General features: G+C 41.1%; 1 protein-coding gene across 3 annotated transcripts in view; it reads right to left on the bottom strand.

Annotated features, from left to right (window-relative positions):
• Positions 1-20,215, bottom strand: part of LOC135443527 (meiosis-specific coiled-coil domain-containing protein MEIOC-like) — a 29,160-nt gene extending 8,945 nt beyond the window's left edge. Inside the window, exons 1-8 of one of the 3 annotated variants that reach the window (XM_064703772.1) lie at positions 19,181-20,215; positions 13,225-13,351; positions 8,973-9,081; positions 8,567-8,722; positions 6,692-6,793; positions 4,417-6,169; positions 1,472-1,600; positions 124-304 (exon numbers count right to left, since the gene is read on the bottom strand). In XM_064703772.1, coding sequence (XP_064559842.1) covers positions 124-304; positions 1,472-1,600; positions 4,417-6,169; positions 6,692-6,793; positions 8,567-8,712 — 2,311 coding nt within the window. In that variant the 5' untranslated portion in view covers positions 8,713-8,722; positions 8,973-9,081; positions 13,225-13,351; positions 19,181-20,215. The remainder of the gene's footprint in view (positions 1-123; positions 305-1,471; positions 1,601-4,416; positions 6,170-6,691; positions 6,794-8,566; positions 8,723-8,972; positions 9,082-13,224; positions 13,352-19,180) is intronic. The other 2 variants (XM_064703773.1, XM_064703774.1) reach the window with 2 other exon arrangements.
• Positions 20,216-27,272: the final 7,057 nt, after the last annotated feature.

The following is a 27,272-nucleotide window of genomic DNA, read 5'->3' as shown; positions in this document are numbered from 1 at the left end:
ATTTGCAAACTTCCTTGATGAAGTGACAAGAATTGCTGGGTATTACAAATTTACATTTTTAAGTGGAACATACAATTAAACCAATGGAAAAGCTCTGAGGGCTGCAGGAATGGGCAGCATTACCTTTCTCCTTGTTGTAGCGTGGCCCCCCATGGCTCCGGGGGTTTGCAGCATTCCCAATCTCATCCTTCCGACGTGCCTGGGTCACCTGAATGGCTTCCAGGTGCAGCTCCAAGGTCCTGGAGATGTTCCTGTGCAGGGGAGCACCACAAAGCCTCTCCATTCTTCCAATGAGGGTGAGCACCTGGCAGAAAACTCAAGCTGTTGTTTCATGTCCTTGCTTGATGGACTTCTGTAACTTCTCTACTTTCAGACTCTGCAGCTGCTCTAAGTTCTTTGCTCTTTCTGTTCCTGAGGATTTCTTTCACAATTTTCTTAAACTCTTCTTAACTTTAGTATTTCCCACAATCCCCCCACTCCCAAATTTAGTAAATACCCTCACAAAGATCAAACAGCAACAGCACATCCCTTCATTATACAGAAACCTCTCCCCATATGAAAGAAAGATATACTGTCCCAGTGGGGAGCAAAACTAGAAGCAGATCTTTAATAGAGACCATGTCAAAACCCATCATTCCACAGAAAACTAATAACCCTATTTAAATTAATCAGTAAACTTTATCAAAAAACCCCCAAAAACCTAAGTACCCTTGAAAATTTAGTAAAACAACAATTGCAAAAAAATCACATCACACCTCACAAACCATCCTGTATTCATCATCCACAAAAAGACTTCTAACTCCTAGAGATTATTTCAAAATCTAAACAAAATCAAGAAAGCAATCAAAAACATGACACCCCTCCAACCTAGATTTCCTTTTCTATCAATAACTCCAAGAAACTAACCTCTGGTTAGCTTCAATTTAAAAGATTATCCTGATAGTTTAAAAGACAACTGTTCTCATCAATTTAAATGACTGTTTTCTCAACATACCACTCCATCCAAAAAACCATCCCAAAGTTCACCTTTTCAGTTCACAGAATCACTGGGTTGGAAGAGACCTTAAAGACTACAGAGCCCAACGCAGGCCCCATCACCTCAACTAAACCCTGGCGCTGAGCTCCACTGATCAGTTCTATCAGTGAACTCAACCACCAGTTCCAAAAGAGAACCACTACAAAACCACCAAACCCACTAAGGTTGATGAGTAAACCAACAAATCCCAGATTTGTTGATGAATAAACAAACAAATCCCAGGAGAAGTGCAGGAGTGCAGGCGTACCCAGGCACACTCACAGGCCTGGATGGTGAGCAGGCAATCCACACGGGATGGAACTCAACCACCAGTTCCAACTATCAGCCAAAGAAAACCACTACAAAACCACCAAACCCACTGAGGCTGATGAACAAACAAACAAATCCCAGATTTGTTAATGAATAAACAGACAAATCCCAGGACTGTAGGTGTACCTGGGTGCGCTGGCGGGCCTGGTCGGCGAGCAGGCGATCCACGCGGGATGGATTCACAGGGAGCCGTGGCACAGGGCTGGGGCTGGGAACGGGCTGCCTTGGGAAGTGTCTTGCAAGGTCAGCCTCAGCCTGAAAGGGAAACAATTTGTCAGTGTGATGGTTTGAGGTGAGTACAGTGTGCTCAATCTGGTTTTGGCGCTGTTTGGAATTTTCAAGTGGATTAGGAGTGAGGGCCCGATCGGCTTCTGAGGGCATTGACAGAAAAACATTCTCAAATATCACAGGATCCCAGAGTGGTTTGGGTTGGAAGGGATCTTAAAGCTCATCTTATTCTACCCTCTGCAATGAACGCCTTCCACTATCCCAGGGTGTTCCAAGCCCCATCCAACCAGGCCTGGGACACTGACAGGGATCCAGGGGCAGCCACAGCTTCTCTGGGCATCCCATGCCAGGGCCTGCCCACCCTCACAGGGAGCAATTCCATCCTTTTTCCATGAGGAAAACACTAAACCACTGTTGGTTTAATCCCAAACTCCCTGAATGTGGATTTGCAACAGAATGATTTGGGTTGAGAAAGGACCTGCAAACTTCCACTATCCCAGGGTGTTCCAAGCCCTGTCCAGCCTTGGACACTTCCAGGGATCCAGGAGCAGCCACAGCTTCTCTGGGCACCCTGTGCCAGGGCCTCAGCACCCTCACAGTAAAACTTTCTTCCCAAATCTAATCTAACCCTGCCCTCTTTTGGTTTGAAGTCATTCCCCTTGACCTATCACTACATGCCCTTGTCAGAAGTCCCTCTCCAGCTTCCTTGCAGGAATATTTCTCTAATTCAGCTCTCCCTCAGAGTTCAACACCTCTCACTGCTTGTCTCAAATGTCACATATTATGATTATTTTAAAAAAAACAACAACAAAAAAATAAAAACAGGTGATAACAGCAGCATAAATCACATCTCAAGTGCATCAGGATGAACCCATATTTAACATAAACTGATATCAGCGCTTTAACCCAGAAGATATTTTTTTTCTTTAACAGAGAAAATCTTTAACACAACAGCCAAACTTCCACTGAGAAAGAGTGGCTTAACACAGAGAGTGACTAAACATCACCAAATCTATTTTTGGGTAGGAAATTCTGACACTTAAGTAAGAAAGACACAGCTAGCAGTAGATTCCTTATCTCATTCCTTCTCCAGGGTACCATGGATGTAAGAGAGTGGTTAGGTGCTGCACTCAAGGCTAAACCATACTGTGCATATTTGTACTAAAAGTATGTGGTGAAGTCCTTCTCTTTTTGCTTTACTTATTATTAATTATATTATTACTTATTACAATTTACTTATTATTTAGTCCCTGTCCTGACCCAACATGGATTACAAGAGCTGACTCCATCTGTATTCATCATCTGAGGAGCCTGAAAGGCATCCAGAAAAAAAAAATGGATGGAGAAAAGGTTATGGATTCATATAATGACACCAGGTAATTAAGAATTACAGTTAATAAGCAATTAAGTAAACTATGTGCACATTTAACATTGCACATTATTCCTAACTTGTGGAAATGCTTTAAATGTGAGATCCCTGGAAAAGTGGGGTTTATGAAAGGAGACAGGTAAGCTGTGACCCCAAAGCAGCTGCAAGGAACAGGCTTCAGAGAGCTGGAAGGGCTGAGTGATTAAACAAGGTAGAGAGATAATTACATCAAATACCAGGGCAAGTTTCTCTCTCCTTCTCTCTCCTGAGGAATGTGGTTTGGCTGCAGGAATGGGAGCCAGGCAGTGGCTTGGAGGACGGAGAACAGTTTCTATCCTGTAACCACAAACCACCCTGAGAAACCCAGAACAGCTCACTGGGATAAAACTGGAATGGACCAGAGCAAGGGGTCAATTAAGCCCCTTTGATTAATAAGTATGAGGATAAACAATCCTTCTTTCATGATAAAATAAAAAGCACGTGTAACACAAACCACCCTGAGAAACCCAGAACAGCTCACTGGGATAAAACTGGAACACTTGGAATGGACCAGAGCAAGGGGTCAATTAAGCCCTTTTGATTAATGAGTATGAGGATAAACAATCCTTCTTTCATGATAAAATAAAAAGCACGAGACAAAAACTATGAGTTGGTCTTTGCAAAGAACTTAATTAATCCTGCCTGAGAACAGGAGACAAACACTGGATCAAGAACCATCCCTTGCTCACTTCCAGAGCATTTCTGGAAGGCCAGACAGGCAGAGAGGAGTCTTGTTTAAAGGCATCCATGGGAAAACAACACAGGCACCTCCATTCACAATTCCCAAAGTCCATCAGCAAGGCCCCACAGCTGATGATGGAAAGAAAAAGGGGTTTGCCAGGTCAAGTCTGCTCAGACACCTTTATCCAGTGACCAGGAGGCTCCTCATACGTGGGAGTAGCACCCAGTGCATTATTAAAATCAGGGATTATGGCCAATTTATTTTCTGAGACCTGGCATGGAATTCAGCTATTTGACTCCTCTTGGGAAAGCTCTTCCTCCTTCTTTGGAGCACAGAGTTTTCATTCCCAAGTGCAATACCCTCATTACCAGTGTGATGCTCCCCCTGCCAACAGTTCTGGAAGTGAGTCTAAAGCAGGAAAGTGACTGTAATGAGAGGAGCATAAACTGAAATTCCCCTTGGAAACAAGAAAAATATTATAGGTTTTCTCTACAGACACACAGAGGGTGCCCGGGATTAGTTACTTCATTTTCTTTCTTACTACTTTACTACAAGAAGAAAAACAAACAGAAGAGAAAGCTGTGACTGTATCATGGACAGTAAAACCAACCAAACAAAAAAATAAACAAAACCAAAACAACAACAGGAAAAACCAACCAAAAACCCCAACAAACCAAAAAAGAAACACCATAAAACTTTCTCTCTTAAAACCAGCCAAGTCTTTATCAGGAATCACCACCAGCTGTGTTTTACCTTCTTCCTCTCCTTCTCCAGAGCTCTCCACTGCTCGTGGCACTCCTCCAGGCGGACGCGGAGCTCGTGAGCGGGGCCACTGCGGCTCCTGGGAGGCCTGAACTTGTTAAATGGGGCTGGGAAGGCAAAGCAGGGGGCAGGGATTTCCCCAGGGAAGAGATCACCCATGAAGGGACTCAAGGGGGTGAAGTCGTCGCAGTGGAAAAGATCAATGAGCTCCGAGAATGGAAACGGCGGCAGAGGGAAATTGAAAGTGTTTGCTGGTGGAAACAGTTGGTGATTAAATGGAGGGAAGCTGGGATTTTGTTTAAAATCAGACATGAATGGGAAGGAAGGAAGCAGAGAAGGATTGATAAAATCTGACAAGCTGCCACCGCTCTGCTCGTGCTTCTTTGGAAACGCGTTGAAAGGCTGGTGGTTTGGGGCCATAGATCCCAAATGAGGGATCCAATTCCTTCTGCCTCTTCTGTCATCTTTACTGCCACTTTCCTGGCTCTGCCTCTTTGGGAACCTGTGGTATTTCTCAGCATGGTCTCCACCTGTAGCTTTCTGCTGCCCGAGCCAGTCGGGTGAAAATCGAACGGGGAATTTGCGGCGCCGCCCGTCCTTGTTCACCCCAGCATCCTCCTGGGACCTTCCATGGGGTCTCATCTGCTTCTGGCTCTCTGAGATGAAATGAGGAACCCCCAGGTGACTGGAAACTCCATTTGAGGTCTGTAACCTCCCATCTTTCCTGGGAGGGAGGGTGGGAAGGAGCTGGGAGTAGAAGGAGGGCTGTGTGAAAGGCTGGTGGGTGGGAGAGCCCCCAGACATGGTGGAAACCCCTGATGAGGACTGGGGGCTCGTTGCCATTTGTTTTCCATATGGAATTTCAGATGCAGCAGCTGCCAGACTGTTCCCATCCAGCCATGCACACCCCTGGTATGAGGAGTAATTCCCATTTTTCACAGATAAATCATATTCAGCTGCTTGAGGAGAGCTTTCCTTAGGGCCCATATTCACTTTGCACTCATTATTATTATTATTAAAAGCATCCCCCACAGTAAAGCCACAATGGCCATTTTGCACATGGCTTTCCTGGGGTTTTCTGCCTGTTTCTCCAGAAAATGTATTTTCCTTAGCAGGTGGGTTGAAAAAATGAAGGGATGGATGGACAGGTGACTGCAGTTTGTGAGCAGCTGGGAAGTTCTCATATCTCTTAGAGAACAGGTGGCTGTCCTGGGGTACTTTATCCCGAGGGTTATCACCAGGCTGATTGGAAAGATCAGGAGAATACTTAGTTTGTCCTTGAGCATTATTTTTCAGTGCTTTTCCTCTTTTCCAAAACTCCTTCTGGGTGCTGGAGTTTTCTTTCATCCTGCTCCGAGCAGAAAACGGGCTAAAACTGGACCCACATTTTTCATCATCTCCATTTAACCTCCTGTGGTCATAATGCTGGTTCCAGCCCCCATTTGGGAAGGAAAACCCTTCCTGGGGAGCTGTGGTGCTTTTCTGCAAGGAGGAATTTCCAGGGTTCTTCAGGGCATTGCTGGGATGAGCATGGGGAGAGAGCCAAGACTCGAGGAGCTGCAGGTCCCCCAAACCTCTGTGCAGCATCTCCACCTCAGGAGGCTCCTGCAGGGGCTCCTGGGGGCAGCTGGAGCCCAGCAGGGTGGGAAAATCCTTGGTTTGGAGCCAGTGCTGAGCTGGGAACTCCCCATTGCTGCCCAGATCAGGTGCCCACACAGGGGGGAACAAACTTGACAGGGAATTCCTGGAACAGAGTTAAACCAACCTCCCGTCAGGATTTAAATCATTTCTTGCTTTAAAATGATTCACACATCATGCACAGTTCTCCTCAAAAACAGGAGGAATATTCCCACTGCAGCTGAGCAAGTGCTCTGTGAAATCTCATCACCCCCACTGTTTATTCTGCACGTTCAGAAATGCAGAGTTTATTTGGACTTATTAAATATCTCAGATTCCACTGTGTTCTGTCAGCTCTCTACTGGTTAAAATTAATTATATTTTTCCCCCTCTTCAAATGCTATAAAGCTGATGGAAAACTTTTTAAAAATTACATTTTTAACAGTTCAGTATTGTTGTTTTGGGTTTTTTTTTTTGCTGGCAAATGAAGTAAATTAATGGAATGGAAGTAAATTAACTTCCACATTTTAAGGGGATTTGAAAGGCTGTCATTACTCAACTCAAATAATTAAAAATGTGTATCATATCTGTGTGACAATGGGCATAAAAACCAGCACAGGAATTTTAAGAACCCTCAGAACAAACTCACCAATCTGTAGCTGGCTCTGGCTTGTTTGGCTCCTCTAAAATGCTCGACACCAACCCAAACACATCAGGACCATTGCCAGAGTAAGAAAGATTTATTGGTGCACTGAAAAAAAAAAAAAAAACCAACCAAAAAAAGACCAAAGTAAAAGTTTTAAATAAGTAAAACTTACTTAAAGTTTTCTCCTAAACAAAACAGGCAAAAAGAAGATCAAATCTTTATTTTAGCAGCATTTTTTTGTTCTGATTTAATGTATCCTCAGCATCCCTCTACAGGAATCCCTTCCTGCATTTGTGAATTCTATAGCCCAAGTGAAGTAGAATTATTTTCCTTCTTGTTTCACCGGAGAATTTCCAAGCAGCAAAAATTTTCCTCTCTTTCCAAGGGGAATAAAAAAAAACCAACCTGTTTCATGGACATTCCTTCAAACCTTGACTGTCTTGTTTAGAGCATAAATAGAATCACTACTCTCAAAGTCTGGAGCACTCTAATTTACCTACTGCCAAATAATTCAAAACCTATTATGTTAATCTCAAAACAAATCATTTATATGTAAATTACATATACTTAACTTGAATCACTTTTTAATCCCCTTCTGGACAGGTCAAAATTTTACTAAATATTTCTGGTAAACACCCAAGGTTTCCAACAATTTTTAAACAAACCCAACTTCTTACCTCAGGTGCAAGATTAGATTTTTATGGAGTTTTTTGGAATGACTCCTGACTCTTCCTCACACGTGAATTACAAAGCTCTCCTTCCCTCCACCCTTCATTATTTTGCTCCAATAAACTTCCCACCTTTCAGGGTTCTTGAAGATCTCTGAGATTTCCTGGTCCCACCTTACCCAAACCCCCTTGGCTGCCACACAATTGCTCACTGACTTTGCTGATTAACAGAGACCATAAAATTGGGACAAACTCATAAAAAAATCACATTTTAATCTAAGTGAAAATCACACTCTGCTGGCTTTTCAGATCTCACCAGTTTCACCTCTAACTCAGTCCCTGATTTACCCCATGACTGCTCAGTTTCCTCTCCAAGGAACCTGAATTTAATTTAGGATGCTCAGAAGTGCAAAGACTCTTGAAAATGTTCTGTGAATGCAGAACTGATATTTGATATGCAGATATTTTCTGTGTTTTGGTCAAATAGCAAAGTTTTTTCTTTTCTTTTTTTTAGGGAGATCTCAAGGAATTCTGAATATCCACAGGCTCAGAATAGGTGCAGACATGGATTAACCCAATAATTTACATTAATTAACCCTAATTCCATAACTTTTTTGTTTTTTAAAGCTACCTGCAATAATCCAAAGGCTGCTTTAAGAAAATATATTTTAATTAGCAAATTGCCATCTCTTGCTTAAAATTAACTCACAGCTGACACCAAAGCTGTGTGATCTTTTATTCAAAAATAAACATCACTCTGACACTTCTCACTGAACATGAGTAAAAAAAATTAAGGTTTTTTGCAATCCATTATCTTCTTTAACTTTCAGCACCTTGTGAGCCAGAGGACTCCACTTTTTCCCCACCTCAGATTTTGTCTTTCTTATTAAGCAAATGATACAAGAAAATTCAATAATGTATTAGAAATGCTCATTAAAAGAGCATTTTCTCATCAGAAGCTGCTGTGTCAGTCTCTATCACCCAATAAAAATGCAATATTCTGTCACCATCACTTGGCTTTAGGATGGAAAAAAGAAAGCCCCACACACACCTTTATTTTTTCACAACCTCAGTAATAACCACCACAGAGCAAAGAAAACCTGCTGAGTCTCCAGAGATGCCTGAAAATCTCCCCAAAAAAATCCAGATTTTTTTCTGTAACACAAGAAGTGACCCAGCAGCCCCAAGGCCCCAGCAGGGATGCTGATACCTTTTTTTTGGGCACTCCTGGAAGGAATTTTGGGACCCAAAATCCTCAGCACATCCCAGCCAGTCCCTGCACAGCTGGGAGGGCTCTGGGGACGTGGGGGGACTGGGGGCTGCTCCCAGGAATGGGGAGAACAACTGGGTGTCCATGGTTTGCCTCCTGCATGGAACAGAGAAAAAAAAATGTTATTTAATATTAGATGTTCATCCAGTGAGCAGGAAAGGCAGCAAAGCAAAGCTTTGCTTTTGTTTCCTGAAATAAATGAGTTTTTCAGCACTGTGTAAGGTAACCACAACAAAAGGATCAAGTCTAAATCACGTTCCCTCCCTTGCCTGAAACTAACCCAAATCTGTCTTCCAAAAATAAATATGCATAAAATAAATGCAATAAATAAACAGAGTTGACTTACTGCACAGAAATAGGAATTCTCCACAGGTTTCACATTTTAGGTGTTGGTGTGGCACCTTCACAGCTCTATGAGACTGGGAATGCACCTGTGCCAGGCAAACACATCCCCTCTGGAAAACAAGAGCCATCATCCCTGTTATACCCCAAAAACACAAAATATTCCAGTGAAGAAAGGAGGGGCATCTGGGAACCCCACAGAGCAAATGTGGGTAAAGAAAAGTAACCCAGTACTGCTGCAGAAAGGAATATTACAAATAAATTATTTGTTCCAAGGTTATTTACGCCAAGCAAGACTGGAGCAAATGATATCTGAGGCCTCTTCAAACCTGGAATTCTCTGAATTTAATTTACTATTAATCCTTGGCCTACTGAAAGCTGTCCCAGACCCAGATCTCCATTCCTGGAGGTTTTCTGAAAAGGTTGGGCAGAAATATTCTCTGGTCACGTGTGTCCCTGCCAAGAGCAGGGCAGAACAACCCTGCAGTGAATAAATTTATTTTAAATAAATAAATAAAAACTTTACACAAGTTTATCATTTGCTACAAACTGGTTTTGCACACCCAAACCAATCCCTATAAAGTAACAGAATTAGAGGCGTTAAGACCCCATGGAGACCACACAAATATCCTGTAAAATTCCATATAAGCATTATGGAACATATGAACAGTCTGGCAGCATTTATTTAACCAAATATTAGGTTAAATAAATACTAACATTAGGCCAAAATCCCACAAGAATTTAGCAGCAAACCCACAGCCCCCGGTCCTGTTTGGGCTACCAGAAAGCAGCAGACAGAGAGAAATTCCTGCTCCTTGGCCAGAAAATAAAATACTTGTGCGCAGATTAAAAATAGGATCTGTAACAAATGGATTTATGTTTTATTTCCAGAGCCATTCATCACTGCTGATGGGAGCTGTGTCTAAAGCCCAGGAGAAGAGGGACTTCATGTACCCTAGATAAGGCTCAGTGCTTCCAGAACACTGGAGCCTCTCCTTCCCCCCAGGCAAACACTGAATTCTCCTCTGGGGTTTACATAGAAACCACTAACAAGTTGCAGGAAAAAAAAAAAAAAGGGTGATGGAAACTCAGAATTAAAAAGCAATTAATTAAATTAATTAAATTTAACTCAGAATCTTGGAGTTAAAAAACAATTAATTAAATGCTGCCTTTAAAAAAAAAAAAGGAGGGGGAATCAAATTATTTCATTTATTCCTCTGCAAATCCCAGGAAAGCCACTGGTTTTAATAAATCACCTTCAAAAACAGCAATAAAAAACTACATCTAAAGCCCAGACAGGTGTTGTGGACTAATTTTTTCATTCAAACAGTGAAGGAACAGGCAAAAAAAATATTTACCAAAACCCTTCACTATTTCCAAAAGCCTCAAGCAGTTCTTTACACTTAAATTCTCTTTCAAAGTTTCTTCTGAGGAGAAATACATGAGCACAACTTCATCAGTAAAATGTTAATATTTCAGGTATAAATTGACACAAAATTAAATAGCATCAAAGCTATTAGACATTGATATTGTTGTGGTATTTGTGACAAGAAAAAAGGAGAGATTTAGACCAGACATTAAGAGAAAGTTGTTTCCCGTCAGGGTGGGGAGGGCCTGGCACAGATTCCAGGAGAAGCTGTGGCTGTCACATCCCTGGAAGTGGCCAAGGCCAGGCTGGAGCTGCCTGGGACAGTGGGAGGTGTCCCTGCCCATGGGCAGGGGTGGAATGAGATGATTTTTAAGGTCCTTTCCCAAACCATTCTGGGATTCTGTGATCTCCAAGCTAAAGATGTGTCCGAGACATTTTCCACACAGAGGCTTCCAGAAACGCAGCTGAAAACAGAGACCTGCACCTTGTGAAAATCCTCTCTGCCACGATTCCACAGCAGGACACTGCTTGGAACCCTGATTATTGAGAATTTCAGATTTCTGTGCTGCCAGGCACTGACCCCCAGAGAACACTGCACTGACCTGAGGCCGTGGAGAAGCTTCCAGAATGGAATGACAGAACTGGGATTGTGGGTGTGGAGTTTGGATAGAAGTGTGTGATATCACAGGGTGGGAAACTCAGAGTTTAAGGGTTTAGAATACAGTAATGGACATAAAGCAAGGTGGAGGTTTTGGGGCAGAGGCTGCTCCTTCTCCTTCTTCTCCATGGGTTTGGGTGGTTTTGTGTAATTGGATTAAAAAGTCCCCATTGCAGCCATGGGTGGTTGGTTATTGGGTTAAAAGTGAAAATAATTGAGTTGTCATTTCTTAATTGGACAATTGATCCTTCAAAGGCCTTGCAGAGAGAGAGATGGGGCTCCAATTTTAATTTGTTAGAGTGAAGTGCTGCAGAACTCAGGGTTTGTGAGAGTGTGACAGAGATAAGAACTGATAAACATCTGAGTCCCAACAAGAAATTCCATCTCACACATTTAATCCTGACCTTTGCAGAAAAGAAGTAAAAGAATTGACAGACACTCCCATGTTGCTCCTCACCACTGGAAGGGTTTTGCTCCCTTTGGTTGTCCAAAGCCCTGGCAGCAGTTCCAGACTTGTGGCTGTCATTCCAAGGTGCCAGGAGCTGCTGGCAGAGCATGGGAAGCCCATTGGGCCACCTGGAAGGAGTTTTAGGAATTTTCCTGGAGAATCCTAAATGATGCCAGGGTTATGAACATCTGGGGGACTGGAACAGAATGATTTGGGTTGGGAATGGACCTGCAGGTTCCACCAGACCAGGCTGCTCCAAGTCCCAATTGTCCAACGTGGCCTTGGGCACTTCCAGGGATCCAGGGGCAGCCACAGCTGCTCTGGGAATCTGCTCCAGGGTCTCACCACCTTCAGGAAGGATTTCCTCCTCTTTAGATGTCAGAAGAGCTTCAGGCTCATATCAGATTAAGAGTTCTCTGAGAAGATATTTTATAAGTTGAAAAATACCCTAACCACAGCTAAATATTGCTCCATTGTACAATCAGAAGAAACGGCTTTCACCGACAAAGTCCCACCTGACAGAGCTCTTGATTTTCTAAAAAAGCATTAAAATTAGCCAAAAGCCTTTTTAGAATCAGTTATCATACAGCTGCAGGATCTCCCTGCCCCAGGGCACTGCAAGAACATCCCTGATAACAACAGCAAACAACAGCACTGCAGCATTATCACACCCAGCTGAGGGGATTCTGCTCTCACTCCTTGGCAGGGGAAGGATTTCCTGTTTATTCCTTGGGTTTTGTTTCTTGGCAGGATAAAACAAGCATAAAAACATGCTGTTTTGTGGCTTTTTGAAGATTTTTAATAACTCCCACCTATGGATATCTTAATCTGTAGCACCCGGGGACTGCCTGACTCATTCAGGGTGCACTGCCAGGGATTCTCTGGGTAAAAAAACCACTGGGTAAAAAAATAAAGTAAAACAAAAAAAAAAACCAAAAAACCACAACAAACCAGAAATGTCTAAATTTCTTTTTTGGGTTTCCCAGGAAATGAACCAGCAGAAATAAACAGGCAAAAAGAATATGTAAAAAACCAAATTCAGGGAAGAAAATAGGTCAGTTACTCAGACCTTTTAATAACAGGGATAAAACTATAAAAATAGCAGATTACTGAAGACTTCCCTCTAAATCCTGAACTCACATCACCAAAAAGATTTGTTGCAGCAGCAAAAGGAAAAGTTCCTTTTTGCAGCCAAAGAATCAAGAAACTTTTATTCTGAGGAAAATCCCAAGTCTGCCAGACCACTCTTAACTGGGTCAAAATCACCCTAAAAACGCACATTTTAAGGAGAGGGAATAAGGTGCGTGTGTGTGGGAATAAAGTTAAATAAAATATAAATAATAATAAATTAAATTAATAAATTTATGACGTGTTTGTTCAATATATGTGTTCTGTTGCCCAATTACAATTAAGAATATTAACAGGCTCACAGGCCATTTGTTTATCTTGTTTTAACACAAGAATCTAAATACTCATTTGATACCAACAAAGTTTTTTTTTTGTTTTGTTTTGGGGTTTTTTTTGGGTCCATGGTAACTCCAGCAGTTGTTCTTCAGGACTTTGTGGTGAGCCTGACAAAGCCAAGAAGAGTTTGGGAGGATCTGCTGAATTTCCATGACCAGAGGACGACTCTCACACAGCCAGGGAAAGTTATTCCACCTGGGATGTAACATTCCCTCCAGGTGCTGAGGTTTTATGTAACATTGTTATTCACTATAAAACAAACCCCACAGCCAAGTTTTTATTTCGGCTGCCCTGCAAAAGCTCAGTTTTGGGCTCACCTGTGGCTGGCACTGCCCAGGGGTGGCACTTGGACCATGTCCCTGTCATCAGCACCCAGGTTCTCTCCTCTGGAGCGAGCAGCATTGTGTGCAGGCAGGAATCAAGGCTCCCAAGGAACAACTTCTCCTGTTAAAAGCAACAAAAAAACCCAAAAAAGCAGTTAAATGGTCTGTCAAAGTTGTATTTATACACAAAATTCATTTCTAGCTCCTCCAGTCCAGCCATCCCTATCCCAAAGCCAGACAGGGAAGTCCATCCTGTCAGGGAAGGGGTGAGAACTCACTCATGGAGAATTTTGGAAGGAGTTTTATCATTGTTGCTGCTTTTAATGAAGGGATGCGACTATTTTCAGGCTAAGAATGATTTATTGCTCAGATAAACAGCAGTCTCAGAGGCTGTGAGATTTGAGAGGAGCAAGCAGTTGGACATAGCTCAGAGTAGTCATAATTTCTTTGTTACAAGACAATATAGAACTTTCTAATCCAATGGACAGCTGCTATAGGGTTTATTTTGCTTTTCTGACCTATCACCTTTACTCACTTCTACTACACTGTGGATACTTTTGTCCAGTGGGCTTTTGTCTCACATGCATAAATATATTTCTGTTATAACTTCTAAACTCTCAGCTCACTCCATACAACCTCTACATTATAAACCCTTCACCATCTTATCAATACAATTTCTCACTTATTTAAAGCACTTTCTTTCTTACAACTACAGAAACATAAATTTATGATTTTTCTACTTAACATCTGTGTAAGATGTAAATTTTATGTTTACATCAATCCAAGCTTCTTCCAAAGCCACAAATCAAATCCTTCAGTGTCCATAGAAGTTTCTGTTTTTTCAATTCCCACAGAATTTGATACAAGACTTCTGAATTGGTTTTGATGATGTGGTTTATTTTCCTTACCTTTTGCATAGATAGGAAGGGTGAGTTTGGTTTACATCTTTACTGTGTGGTTTAGAAGCTCACAAGACCCTTGGCTACCAAATTTTTAAGGAGTTATTGACCAATAAAACACTGCTAACAAGGATATTTACATTTTTAACTTAAATGCATGAATCTGAAATGCAGGGAACTCTCAGAATTTTGGGCCTGGAAGCCAAAGCTTAGAATTAAACACAGGATTTGAGCTGAGACCTTGGAAAAGGCTCCCAAACTTAGGTGCTAGAAGTGAGAATGTGGATTTGTAGTTTATAGCAGAGAATGTTGAGCAAAGTAAAGGAAACTTTAGAGGTTAAGACATAGAAAAAATAAAAGTAGTTACAGAAGTAAACAAGTTTATAATATAATACTGTAAATTTGTATGCCATAATATGAATGGCCAAGAAAGCTTACACTGTAGCATGGATCCATAAGACAAAATATTTAAAGATGAAATCAAAACCATAAATATCCTTGGCATAAATATCCTATTGGCAGTGTTTTATTGGTCAGCAACTCCTTAAAAAGTCTTGTAACTAAGGGTCTGGTGACCTTCTGAACCATGCAGTGAAGATGTGAGCTGAGCTCACCCTTCCTGCCCATGTGGAAGATAAGAAAAATAAACTGCATCATCAAATACAATCATTGCATTCAAATACAATTATTCAAACAGATCATCAAATACATCTCAAATTCCTTCCAAAATTCCCCACAAGTGAATTATGAGAGTCAGGCATTGGAGCAGGATGGCAGGGAAGGGGTGGAATCCACCACCATCATCACCAGTGCTAAAAGGCATCTGAACGTGACATGTGGGGACAGGGCTGGACTCGATGACCTCAGAGGTTTTTTCCAACTTGAACAATTCCCTGTTCCCAACAGCACTCCAGGTGGAATGCTCTGATCCCCAAATCCTTCCAACTTTGACCCATCACAGCACAACCTCCCTGCTACAAGGGACTGTCCAGCTGTGGCTGTCCCCTGCCACACGTGTGACACTTGTCAGGACACCCCAATGTCCCAGGTGAGAAAATCAACACCCCGCACAAACCTAAGGCTTCAACTTCACTGAACTTCACTCAGAGCTTTGAGGCACTGCAGCTTTTATGATTAATATGAATTAGGATAAATTTCACAGCAGTCACGTTATGATAAATTCTTCTCCAAACCTGACAAAGCAGCTGCTCCTGTCCTAAAGGAAGGAGATGATGTCAGACTGTTGGAACCCTGATTACTGATAATTTCAGATTTCTGTGCTGCCAGGCACTGACCCCCAGGAGAACACTGCACTGACCTGAGGCCGTGGAGAAGCTTCCAAAATGGAATGACAGAACTGGGATTGTGGGTGTGGAGTTTGGATAGAAGTGTGTGATATCACAGGGTGGGAAACTCAGAGTTTAAGGGTTTAGAATACAGTAATGGATATAAAGCAAAATGGAGGTTTTGGGGTGGAGGCTGGGCCTTCTTCTCTATGGGTTTGGGTGGTTTTGTGTAATTGGATAAAAAAGTCCCCATTGCAGCCATGGGTGGTTGATTATTGGGTTAAAAGTGAAAATAATTGAGGTGTCACTTCTTAATTGGACAGTTTATCCTTCAAAGGCCTTCCAGAGAGAGAGATGGGGCTCCATTTTTAGTTTGTTGGAGTGAAGTGCTGCAGAGCTCAGGGTTTGTGAGAGTGTGACAGAGATAAGAACTGATAAACACCTGAGTCTCAACAAGAAATTCCATCTCACACATTTAATCCCAACCCTGGCAAAAAAGAAGCAAAGACTCCACATCCCCCTGTGGCTCATTCCCCCCATCCTGCAGCACCAAGGATTTGGCTGATCTGATGTCCAACCTGGATTTTGCTCCCAGAAATGGGATCTCACCACATCACCCTTTTATCAGCTGTTTTCCTGTCAAGGCTCCCCTCACCATACACATTATTGACCTGGGTAATCATTACCTCTGCACCACAACCCTTATTTGCAACTTTAGAAGTAGATTTCAAAAGCGATCACGGATATCCTAAGCCCAAACAACAATCCATTGATCTCTCTAAAACAGGAATTCCCTGAAATCATGGGAAGCTCCCAAACTGCTGCAGGTGCTGCATTTGGAATCCACAACCCACACAAGAGTCAAAGCAAAGCTTAAAATTTACTGAGGTTCTCAAAACCAGTTCTGGGTGCTGCTCCTGCACTCCAGCCTCTTTCAGAAAAATGGAATTTCTGGCTGTGGCTGCCACAAAGAGATGCAGCACTAGTGGTAAATTAAAAGGGGATTTGGGGAGGAAATGGGGAAGACCTGACAACTTCCAACCACATTACAAGCTCCAGAATCAGTTTGAAGACCCACATTTCTCTCCAACACATGTTTTTTTTTACTTATTTTATATTTAGGCCTATCTGCTTTACAAAGCTACATGGCAGAAGGGTTTTGGGGATAAGAGGTTCCAACCAGCTCCTCAATTCCATCCCGGAAAGAAGGCAGTGATACCTTGGTCAGGGGCCTCTTTCTGAGCCAAAACCCCCACCCAAACACACAGAACACTTCTGCAACATTTCTATTAAAGCTTCTAATTCATAACCTCTCCACTGACTGAAATTCTTGCTTTATTTTAAAAAATTATAATTTGCCAGCAGATAGTTTAGAAACAAAGCCCTGCTCAGCCATTCTTTTAAACTATTTCAAAAAGTTACTAATATTGTTTTTAATGATAGATCTTACAGCTCCACACTTCTGATTGTTGTCCAAAGCCACAAGTACTCTGAACACTCCATCCCCGCTATTTCCAAGTATTTTACTCTGAAGTTTCACTTTTTTTTAATGCAGGCTCCATGAAAATAAAAGGGAATGGAATTCACCTTCACTTACAATTCCTGTCACGTGTCACACTCCATTATCTCCTGGTAGTCCCAGGAAACACAAGGGAATATTAAACAAACAGGTAATGAGATTTTACTGGACTTCCACTCACTTTAAAGTCAAATAATCCAAAGGCACCACAAGTGCCTGATTTGTAGATAATGCCCTGTGCTGCAAAACAGGATTATTGGTACTAAAATAAACCTTTTTGTTCAGGAACATAAAATCCTAGCTGGAGTTACAAAATATTTCTCCCAATTCATTCTGACCTCTCTAGTACAGTTAAAATTCCACTAAATCAAACTCTTTCCAAATATATCTTAAAGCACAAAAAAATGCTGAAATTATGCATTGGTGAATGGGGAAAACCCACACTTACTAAAGTTACAACGGGTGTAACACGTGGACAAATAAACAGAACTTTTTAATCAGCTGAACAGAGTTCTGGACACACTAAATATTACAAAAAGTTTGCGTCTTAATTTCATTAGACTATTCAAATTAGATATAAAGCCGCTTTTCCCATTTGATTTCCTCCTTCCTTTGTGAAATTAAATTCTTAATTAGGTGTCCTCAGGACTACAGGTTGGAACAAAACACTGTCACAACATCCCTTCAAACACCTAAACTGTTTCTAAAGAGAAACAGACAAGTTTTTGCTTTGTTTACCTGGTTGTGAAGTTACTACGCATCTCAGGGGAGAGATGACAGAAAGATTCCCAAGTTTCCTATTCACTTTGAAAAAGACTTTTAAAGCCTTCTGCTAGGAGGGTCTGGTGCTCAGCACCACAAGATAACTGGAGAAATCTGAGTTTTATCAGCACTGGCGTCAAAGAACCACCTGAAAGCACTGAGAAATGTGAACATTACTAGGAAAGTAACTCACCACACCTTTTTAAAACTACAACAATCTCAGCCAACATTACAGCGCAGACATCACTGTAACACCAGTATCATGAAATCAACATCAGTATCACCAAAATCAGCAGAAATCACTATCCTGGGTGGTTTTCCAGGTGTTCAAACCACCAGCATCCCTCTGGACACCCTGAATTATCCTCTGGGCAGCTCAAGCATCCCCTGGACACCCCAAATTAGTTACTTCCCCCCCGCCCCCAGACACCACAAATTGTCCTTTGGGCAGCCCAAGCATCCTCCAGACATCCTGAATTATCCTCAGACAGCCAGAGCATCCCTCTGGACACCCCAAGTTATCCCCTCCAGACATTCTGAGTTTGTTATCCTCCCCAGACACCCCAAATTATCTTCTGGGCAGCCCAAGCGTCCCACCAGGCACCCCAAGTTTGTTATTCCTCCCAGACACCCCGAATTATCCTTCAGGCAGCCCAATCATCCCTCCAGGCATCCCAAGTTATCCCTCTGGGCACCCAGAATTAGTTATCCCCACCAGACACCCCAAATTATCCTCGGGCAGCCCAATCATCCCTCCGGACATCCCGAATTATCCTCTGGGCAGCCAGAGCATCGCTCCAGGCACCCTGAATTATCCCTCTGGACACCCCGAGTTTGTCATCCCCTCCAGACATCCCGAATTATCCTTCAGGCAGCCCGAACATCCCTCCGGGCACCCCAAATTATTCCTCTGGATACCCCGAGTATCCATCCAGGCACTCCAAGTCCTCCCTCCAGACACCCCGAGTTTGTTATTCCCCGGGAAGCCCAAGCATCCCTCAGGGCCCCCCGAGTTTGTTATCCTCTCCAGACACCCCAAATTATCCTCTGGGCAGCCCAAGCATCCCTCTGGACACTCCGAGCATCCACCCAGGCATCCCAAGTTATCTCTCCGGACACCCCGGGCTTGTTATTCCCCGGGAAGCCCAAGCACCTCTCCGGGCACCCCGAGTTATCCTTCGGGCAGCCCGAGCATCCCTCTGGACACCCCGAGCATCCCTCCAAGTCATCCAAGTGCCCTCCAGGCACTCCAAGTTATCCCCTCCGGACACCCCGAGTTATCCTCTGGACAGCCCGAGTTAGTTATCATCCTGGGACACCCGAATTATCCCTCTCCCCTGGACACCCCGAGCATCCATCCAGGCACCCCAAGTTATCCCTCCGGACACCCCGAGTTTGTTATCCCCTCCGGACACGCAGAAACCTCATCCCGCATCCAGAGCCAACTTGCACCGAGCCCAACCCGCGCAGCCGCCGGGTCCCACCTGCCGTTCCCCGGCTGCTCTCGCTGCCCCCGGCACAGCCCAGCGAGGACGAGGCGACCGGAGCCGAGCCCGGCGGGGCAGGGGCGGCCGGAGGAGCCGTTCCCCGCTCCCGTCCCCGTCGCTGCCGTTCCCCGATCAGCAGCGGAGCCCCGCTCACCCGCGGTTACCACACGCGCTCCGTTGCCAGGCTATGACAGCAAAGCGTCTCCTCCGCCCTCCCGGAGCCGCGGGACAGCGCGGGGAAGCAGCGGGAAAGCCCCGGGGAGCGGCCCCGCCGTTGTCACCTCGGTGTCACCCCGGGCTGGCCGGGCCACGGAGGCTCCCGGGCGGCGGGGCCGGGTGCGGGGAGGCCCCGGAGGAGAGGGGGAAAGCGGAGCTCACATTCGGCCGCCGCCGCTGCCCAGCCAGTCCCGGGAGTGCTGATGTCACCGCAGGGCCGGGAGGCGCGGGGACGCTGGGAATTGCAGTCCGTGCCCGGTATCCCGAGATAGGGAATTGCAGTCCGTGACTGGTATCCCGAGATTGGGAATTGCAGTCCGTGCCCGGTATCCCAAGATAGGGATTGGGAATTGCAGTCCGTGACTGGTATCCCGAGATTGGGAATTGGGAATTGCGGTCCGTGCCAGGTATCCCGAGATTGGGAATTGGGAATTGCGGTCCGTGCCCGGTATCCCGAGATTGGGAATTGGGAATTGCAGTCCGTGCCCGGTATCCCGAGATTGGGATTGGGAATTGCAGTCCGTGCCCGAGGATTGGGAATTGCGGACCGTGCCCGGTGCGCCCGAGAATTGGGAATTGGTATTGGGAATTGCGGTCCGTGCCCGGTGCTCCTGGGATTGGGAGTTGGGGTCCGTGCCCGAAAATTGGGAATTGCAGTCTGTGCCCGGTATCCCGAGACTGGGAATTGCGGTCCGTGCCCGGTGCTCCCGGGATTGGGAACTGGGAATTGCAGTCCGTGCCCAGTGCTCCAGGGATTGGGAATTGCAGTCCGTGCCCGGTGCTCCAGGGATTGGGAATTGCAGTCCGTGCCCGGTGCTCCCGGGATTGGGAATTGTGGTCCGTGCCCGGTGTTCCCGAGGGTGGGATCGGGAATTGCGGTCCGTTCCCGTTATCCGGAGGGTCAGGATTCCCCCCTGCCCGAGGGGTTTATAATGATCTGAGCCGGTTAATGAGGAAACGCTGCCCAGGTGGGAAAGCAGCGCCCGCAGGTTTGGGAAATGCGGATTCTCCTCCCCAATTAGCGGCTAATTGTGCTCAGGTGATCACTATTCTGTAGTTATATAGAAATACAGACTATTTCATATTACACACACACACATATATATATATAAAATATATATATATGTAAAAGTATATCTATATATAAGTATATTAAAGTATATAGTCATAAAGCAAAGTATAATCATAAGTAAATATATCTATTTATATATATATAAGAATATAAGTATAAATATATAGAGAGGTATGTATATGTATATGTATATGTATATGTATATGTATATGTATATGTATATGTATATGTATATGTATATGTATATGTATATGTATATGTATATGTGTATGTATATGTATATGCAAAAGCATATCTATAAAAGTATATAAGTATAAATATATATATCAAAGTATGTGTATATATGTATATAGATATTTAAACTATACATGTATATATAAATTTAAAAGTATATACACCAAAGTATATAGAGAAATTGATATGTATGTGTATATATTTATATGTGTGTGTGAATGTACATCTATAAAAGTGTATAAATATATATAAGCATATATATGTATATATATTTCCGTATATTTAAAGTATATATATGTGTAAAAGTACATATATAAATTATATAATTATTAAAGGATATATATAAAAGTATGTGTGTATATTGTATATATCATTAAGCAAGTATAAATAAATAAATAAAGGTAATAAATGTATATATATTAAAAAGTATATATATGTGTATATATTTTAGGTGTGTGTGAAAGCACATATATAAAAGTATATAAGTATAAATATATATGTGTATAAATATTTCTGTATATTTAAAGTATATAGATGCATAATAGTACATATGTATAAAATCAAATTACTATTAAAGTATATATATCAAAGTATGTATGTATGTATATTTCTATATATTTAAAGTATAAATGTGTAAAAGTAAATATAAATATAATTATATAACAATAAAATTATATATATTAAAGTGTGTATATTTATGTATTTATATTTCAATTATATATGTACATATAATTTTAAAAGTATACATAAAGTATGTACAAATGTATATATGTGTGTATATATATTTATATGTGTGTATTAAAATACATATATAAAAGCAGAGAAGTATAAATATATATGTATCAAAGTATGTTTATATAGGCCTATGTATATATTTGAAATATACATATGTGTAAAAGTACACATATATAAAAATATATAACTGTACAAGTATATGTATCAAATTATGTGTGTATATTTGTATATATATTTAAACTATATATGTGTGAAAGTGTATATATATAAAAATAATGTCTAAAAGTATATATATTAAATACATACATTATATATATAATATATATTAAATATATAAATTAAAGTACATTTATATGTGGAAAAATACATATAAGTGGATATATTCAATTATATATACTATATTTATATAGTATTTTTATTACTGTTTATATTAGTATATATTTGTGTATACATAGTATATTTATATATATTAAATAAACAAATATATATACATATAATAAAAGTATGTATATGCAGTGCACTTATAGATATATACTTATACATATGTACTTAATTTATATATACTATATGTACTATACTTATAGAGTAATAAACTATATATTTTAATATTTCAAAGCCATTTAAGCTGTAATCAGGAAGCACAAGCCAGTAGGGAAATTGTAATTTCTTTATTAGACATAGAAATTTACAATTACATCATATTTCTCAGTAAAAGGACTTTACACCTATTGTAACTCTTGGGGGTTTGACATCTCAAATAATTCACTGGAATTCAGGTGGTTTTGGTGGTGGTGGCACTTCTGTTTCCTGTGTTCCCACTGAAAGTAGCAGTAAAAAGAATTAAAAATTAAATTTATTTTAAGTAAAGGCTTTCTTCCATGCTAAGCTGATTTGCATTTTCCCCTTTTTCAAGTATCTCAGTGACATTTGCATTTTATCACCTTTTAAATATTTTTTCCTTTCATAAAATCATGGTTTTCCCACAATTCTTTGCCTGAGATTACAAATCCTGACCATTCCCCCACATCACTCTATTTTTAGCCCTACCAAAAAAAAAGCAAATGTAATTTCATCAAATAAATGTGTCCAGAAACAATGGGAATGGGAATTACAAACAGATCAATCTTCATCTTTCTGAAAAAATGACACAAAACCCAGTTAAAATGCAATTTAGTTGGGTTGCTGGGAAGTGGAGTCCACCATCAGTCAGGAATTATTATTCTTGAGACTGGAGAAAAGAGAAACCGCTAAAATCCCACGAAATTTAAAAAGAAAAACCACAGAAAACCCATAAAAAATTTACAAAAGCTACATTTGACATGCATTTATTGAAGTTAAACTCCAAAATTTGAATTAAACTGCTGTCATAAAACAGAATGTGAGTGTCACACAGCACACAAATATGAAATTTATTCCCTGCAGCTTTTCTGACACAGCAATAAGTAGGAAATGAGATCAGCTCTAAAAACCCAACTTTTATTTGCTGAATTACTGTTCCCCCTCTGGTTTGTCCCAAAACTTCCAATGACAATCTCAGACACCCTCCAGCTGCCAAGCCAGCAAAACTGGAGAATAAAATAATATCTAAAACTGAAACAAGAAGATTTCTATTAATTTCTACTTTTTTTTTTTCCCATCAAAACCCTGAAAGATCAAAAATCTCAGGCAGGGATGAAGGAAAGGAGAGAAAACCCAAATATTTCCAGAGCTGTGGCAGCAAAGCACTGAAGCACAAACTGATTTTAGTGATTTTAGCAGAATTCTACAATCCTTTGGCCTGGATGGACAGAGGGGGGAAAAGAGGAAATCCAAACACAAATCCCCAAAAAAAGTTTAGGCAGAAATGGCTCAAAAATAGGGTTACAGCAAAAAAAAAAAAAAAACAAACCAAGACTTTTCCTTGAAAGGGTCACAGTCTAAAAAAGCAAAATACCACACAGGGAAAGGGTTGGGAAAAAAAGGATTTAAAACCAAAATGCTGCATTTGTCTTTGTCTCTATCCAGTAGAAAGTGTGCTCCCAAAAATATTAAATAATTAGAAGTAGCAGGAGCTACACCCTCCTCTCAAAATAACATTTAAAATGCCACAATGGCCATGCAGAGAGGGGTTTCAGCAGGAATTTCGGGGAAAAGGGGATGAAAACTGCCAAATTTCCCAGCCCTGAAAACCCTGGAGGAATTGAATCTCCTGGAAAAGCAGCACCAAGGCAGCCTGTGAGGAATAAATCCAATTTGTGGCTTTGTCTGGGCAGTTGTTGGACACTCCCTGAAGGGCTGAAAGGGCTCAGCACTGCCTCAGCAGCAGGAAAAAACAATCCAAATATTGATTTAATTAATAATATTAATAAAGGGGTTCTTAAAGTCATCCAGAGTGACGATGCTCACACAAAACCTGGACACAGCAGTGTGAATCCCTGTGAGTAATTATGTTTTTAATAGGGAATAGCAGTGGTTTTAACAACCTGTAGTAGAATATACATATTTATTTATTTATGTTTTTATGTATATACATATATAGTCTATATGTATATAATATATAGACTATAAATATAAAATATAGTAGAATATCTCTCTATCTATAGATATAATATAGAAAATGTAGAATATATAAAATATATAGAGAATATATATACAGAATATAGAGAGAATATATATAGAATATATCAAATAGAGAATATATATAGTAGAATATATATAGAGAATATATATGTTATAAATTTCTATATTTATAAATAGAAAAGATATATCTCTATGTACATATATAATATAGAATATATCAAATAGAGAATATATATAGAATTATATATAGAATATCAATCTATACATAGAATATCATATATAATATTCAATAGAATCAAATAGAAAATATATATATAGAATTATATATAGAATATCAATCTATACATAGAATATATAGAGAATATATATAGAATATAGGTGTATATATATAATATATAGAATATATAATATATAGTAGAATATCTATCTATATATGTTATATTATATATATAAATAGAAAATATATATATCTATGTATATATAATATAGAATATAAAGAATATATAGATAACATATATATATTTAATGATATATATAACATATATATATTGAATAATATATATAAAACATATAATTATATATTGAATGTATATCTATATATAAAATACACAGTAGAATATATATAGAATATATATATCTATAGAATATATAGAATATATATTATACATAGTAGAATATCTATCTATGTATGCTATATTATATATATTTCTAGATATATAAATAGAAAATATATATCTATATATAAAACATAGAATATATAGAAAATATATATAGATATATCTATAGAATATATATATAGGATATATAGAATATATACTAGAATATATAAATAAATAAATAAATAAATAAGTTGTGCTATATATATTTCTATTTCCATTGGTATTTATGTTTATATAAAATAGAGTAGACTGAAGTATAAGCAGTTGTTTTTCTGGACTCCTCACCACACCAAGACAACTTTTTATTGGCATTTTACTATGACAGAGAAGGTAAATAAAATGTAACAATGAAGACAAGCGCTGCTCCTATAAAATTTTTAACAAAATTAAATTAAAGGCAGAAAAATAGAGGAAAACTTCTTTTTCCTGGAAGCAACCATTTCATGTATTCCTCTCTGCATTCTCTGCCAGTGACTCCTGTCTTATCCCACTGGGATTCCAGGTTATTCCAAATGTTTACTCCACTCTTTTCCCTCACAAAGCATCACTGAGGCAGAGGAAGGGGAAACTGAGGCAGCAAGGGGGGACCCACATTAAAAAGGGATCAGGAAGGGCCCCACATTTTCCAGCTGTTTGGATTGAGGCTGGAATCTGAGCAGGTCACGGAGAGCCCCCCTTGGGCACCATGTTGGTGCTCAGGAGAAATTTCACAGAATTCCCAGAATGACCAGGTTGGAAGAGACCTTCAAAACCAACCCAGCCCCAACAGCTCAACTCAACCCTGGCACCCAGTGCCACATCCAGGCTTTGTTAAACACACCCAGGGATGGGGACTGCACCGCCTCCCTGGGCAGCCATAACTTTATCATTCTTTTAATGAAAAATTTTTCCTGATATCCAGCTTGTGATGGTTCCAGGTGTGGGTTTCTCTGGGTCTGGATTGAAGGCACTTGAGACAGTAGTTCATGTTCACACTCAGCTGTTTATTATTTCTTATCAGTAAAACAGAACTGTGAGTTTGGCAGGTTTTCATCAGAAGGCACAAAATGGCCAACCATCTCTTGTTCCAAGGCCTTTTCAGACTAAACTATCCAATTAAGAGCTGACACCTGGATTATTTTCCCTTTTAACCCAATAACTGATCCCACAGAGCTGCAATGGGCACTTTTCTGCCCAATTACAAAATGCCACCCAAACCCATGGAGAAGGAGGAAGAAGCAGCATGAAGAAGAAACCCAGGATGACACCCTGTGCCCTCCATCTTGCTGCCATCCACAACACACTAAAAACCCCAAAACCTCAATTTCTCACCCAGTGACACACCTACACTGCTCTCTATAATCTATTGCACACTTTTGTGGATTTTAGTCTATCTTGAAGTCCAAAAATGGCACAACTGAAGGACATTTTCTATAGCAGCCGATATTCTGAGCTTGAGAAATCCCATCCCCATCATTCCACTTCTCTGGAAGTGTCCAAGGCCAGGCTGGATGGGGCTTGGAGCACACTGGTCTGGAGGAAGTGTCCCTGTCCATGGCAGGGTTGGAATGAGATGGTCTTTAAGGTCTCTTCCAACCAAAACTGTTCTGGGATTCTGTGATATTCTTCAGGGTCCCTTTGTGCCTGGGCAATGTCCAACCCACACCATCCCCATCCTAGAGCACTGCAGGGGTTATTGTGGCCAAAACACAGAACTGGACATTGGATTTATCAAACTTCATCTTACTGGACTCTGCTCATCCATCCAACCATTCCAGGTCTCCCTGCACAGCCCTTCTCCTTTCCAATTTCCTCACTGGAAAGGTCAAACACTGAACAGGCTGCAAAGGGATGTGGTGGAACACCCCAAAAACTGGGCAGATGTAGCACTTGGGGATGTGGATTAGTGGTGGATTTGGAAGTGCTGTTAATGGTTGGAATTGATGATCCAAGAGGTCATTTCCAGCCTGAATAATTCCATGGTTCTCAGGGAGGCAAAATCAACTCTTGCACCCTCCAGCCCCAAATTCACCTGGCTCCAATCACTAAAGGAGAAAAAGGCTGCGAGGAAGAATAAAAAATTAAGGATAACAGGGATTGGGTTATCCTCCATCCATCCTTTCAATTTCTACCTCATTTTTTTTGTTTTCCAGAATCAAACACCTCTTCACCCCAGCAGCACCTTCTCATGTCTAACCTTGTGTCACCTGCAGCTGCTGGCAGCAACAAAAGCCATTTAAACACTGTGGAGAACAAAAGAAATGTGTGACCAAGGCAGAAAGGATGCAGGGCTTCCCCAAACAGAGGAGTTGATTCAGTGTTTGTTCAGCCTCTGCTCACCCCAGGACAATAAAACCATTCTGAGCAGCCTGTGCACAATGGGTGGCAGAGAGGAAAAGCTGCTTCAGCTTTGTGGCCTCTGAAGGGTCCAATTTTATTTCTTTTCCCAGCAGAAAGGCTCTGATACCAATCCCACACCTGACCAACAGGCTAAGGCATGGTTCTTGTCTGCAAGCAACCTGAAAATGCATTTATTCTGTTGCATGTCTTCACACCAAGCAAACAAAAGGCACCTTCTCTTTCAGATGAGTCCCATTTAAATCAGAGGCAATAATTAATGAGATATTCCACAGAA

The sequence above is a fragment of the Zonotrichia leucophrys genome, chromosome 2, assembly GCF_028769735.1.
Source record: "Zonotrichia leucophrys gambelii isolate GWCS_2022_RI chromosome 2, RI_Zleu_2.0, whole genome shotgun sequence".
Lineage (NCBI taxonomy): Eukaryota > Metazoa > Chordata > Aves > Passeriformes > Passerellidae > Zonotrichia > Zonotrichia leucophrys.
Note: the sequence above shows the minus strand (reverse complement) of the source record. Positions and strands in the feature narration are given on the sequence as shown.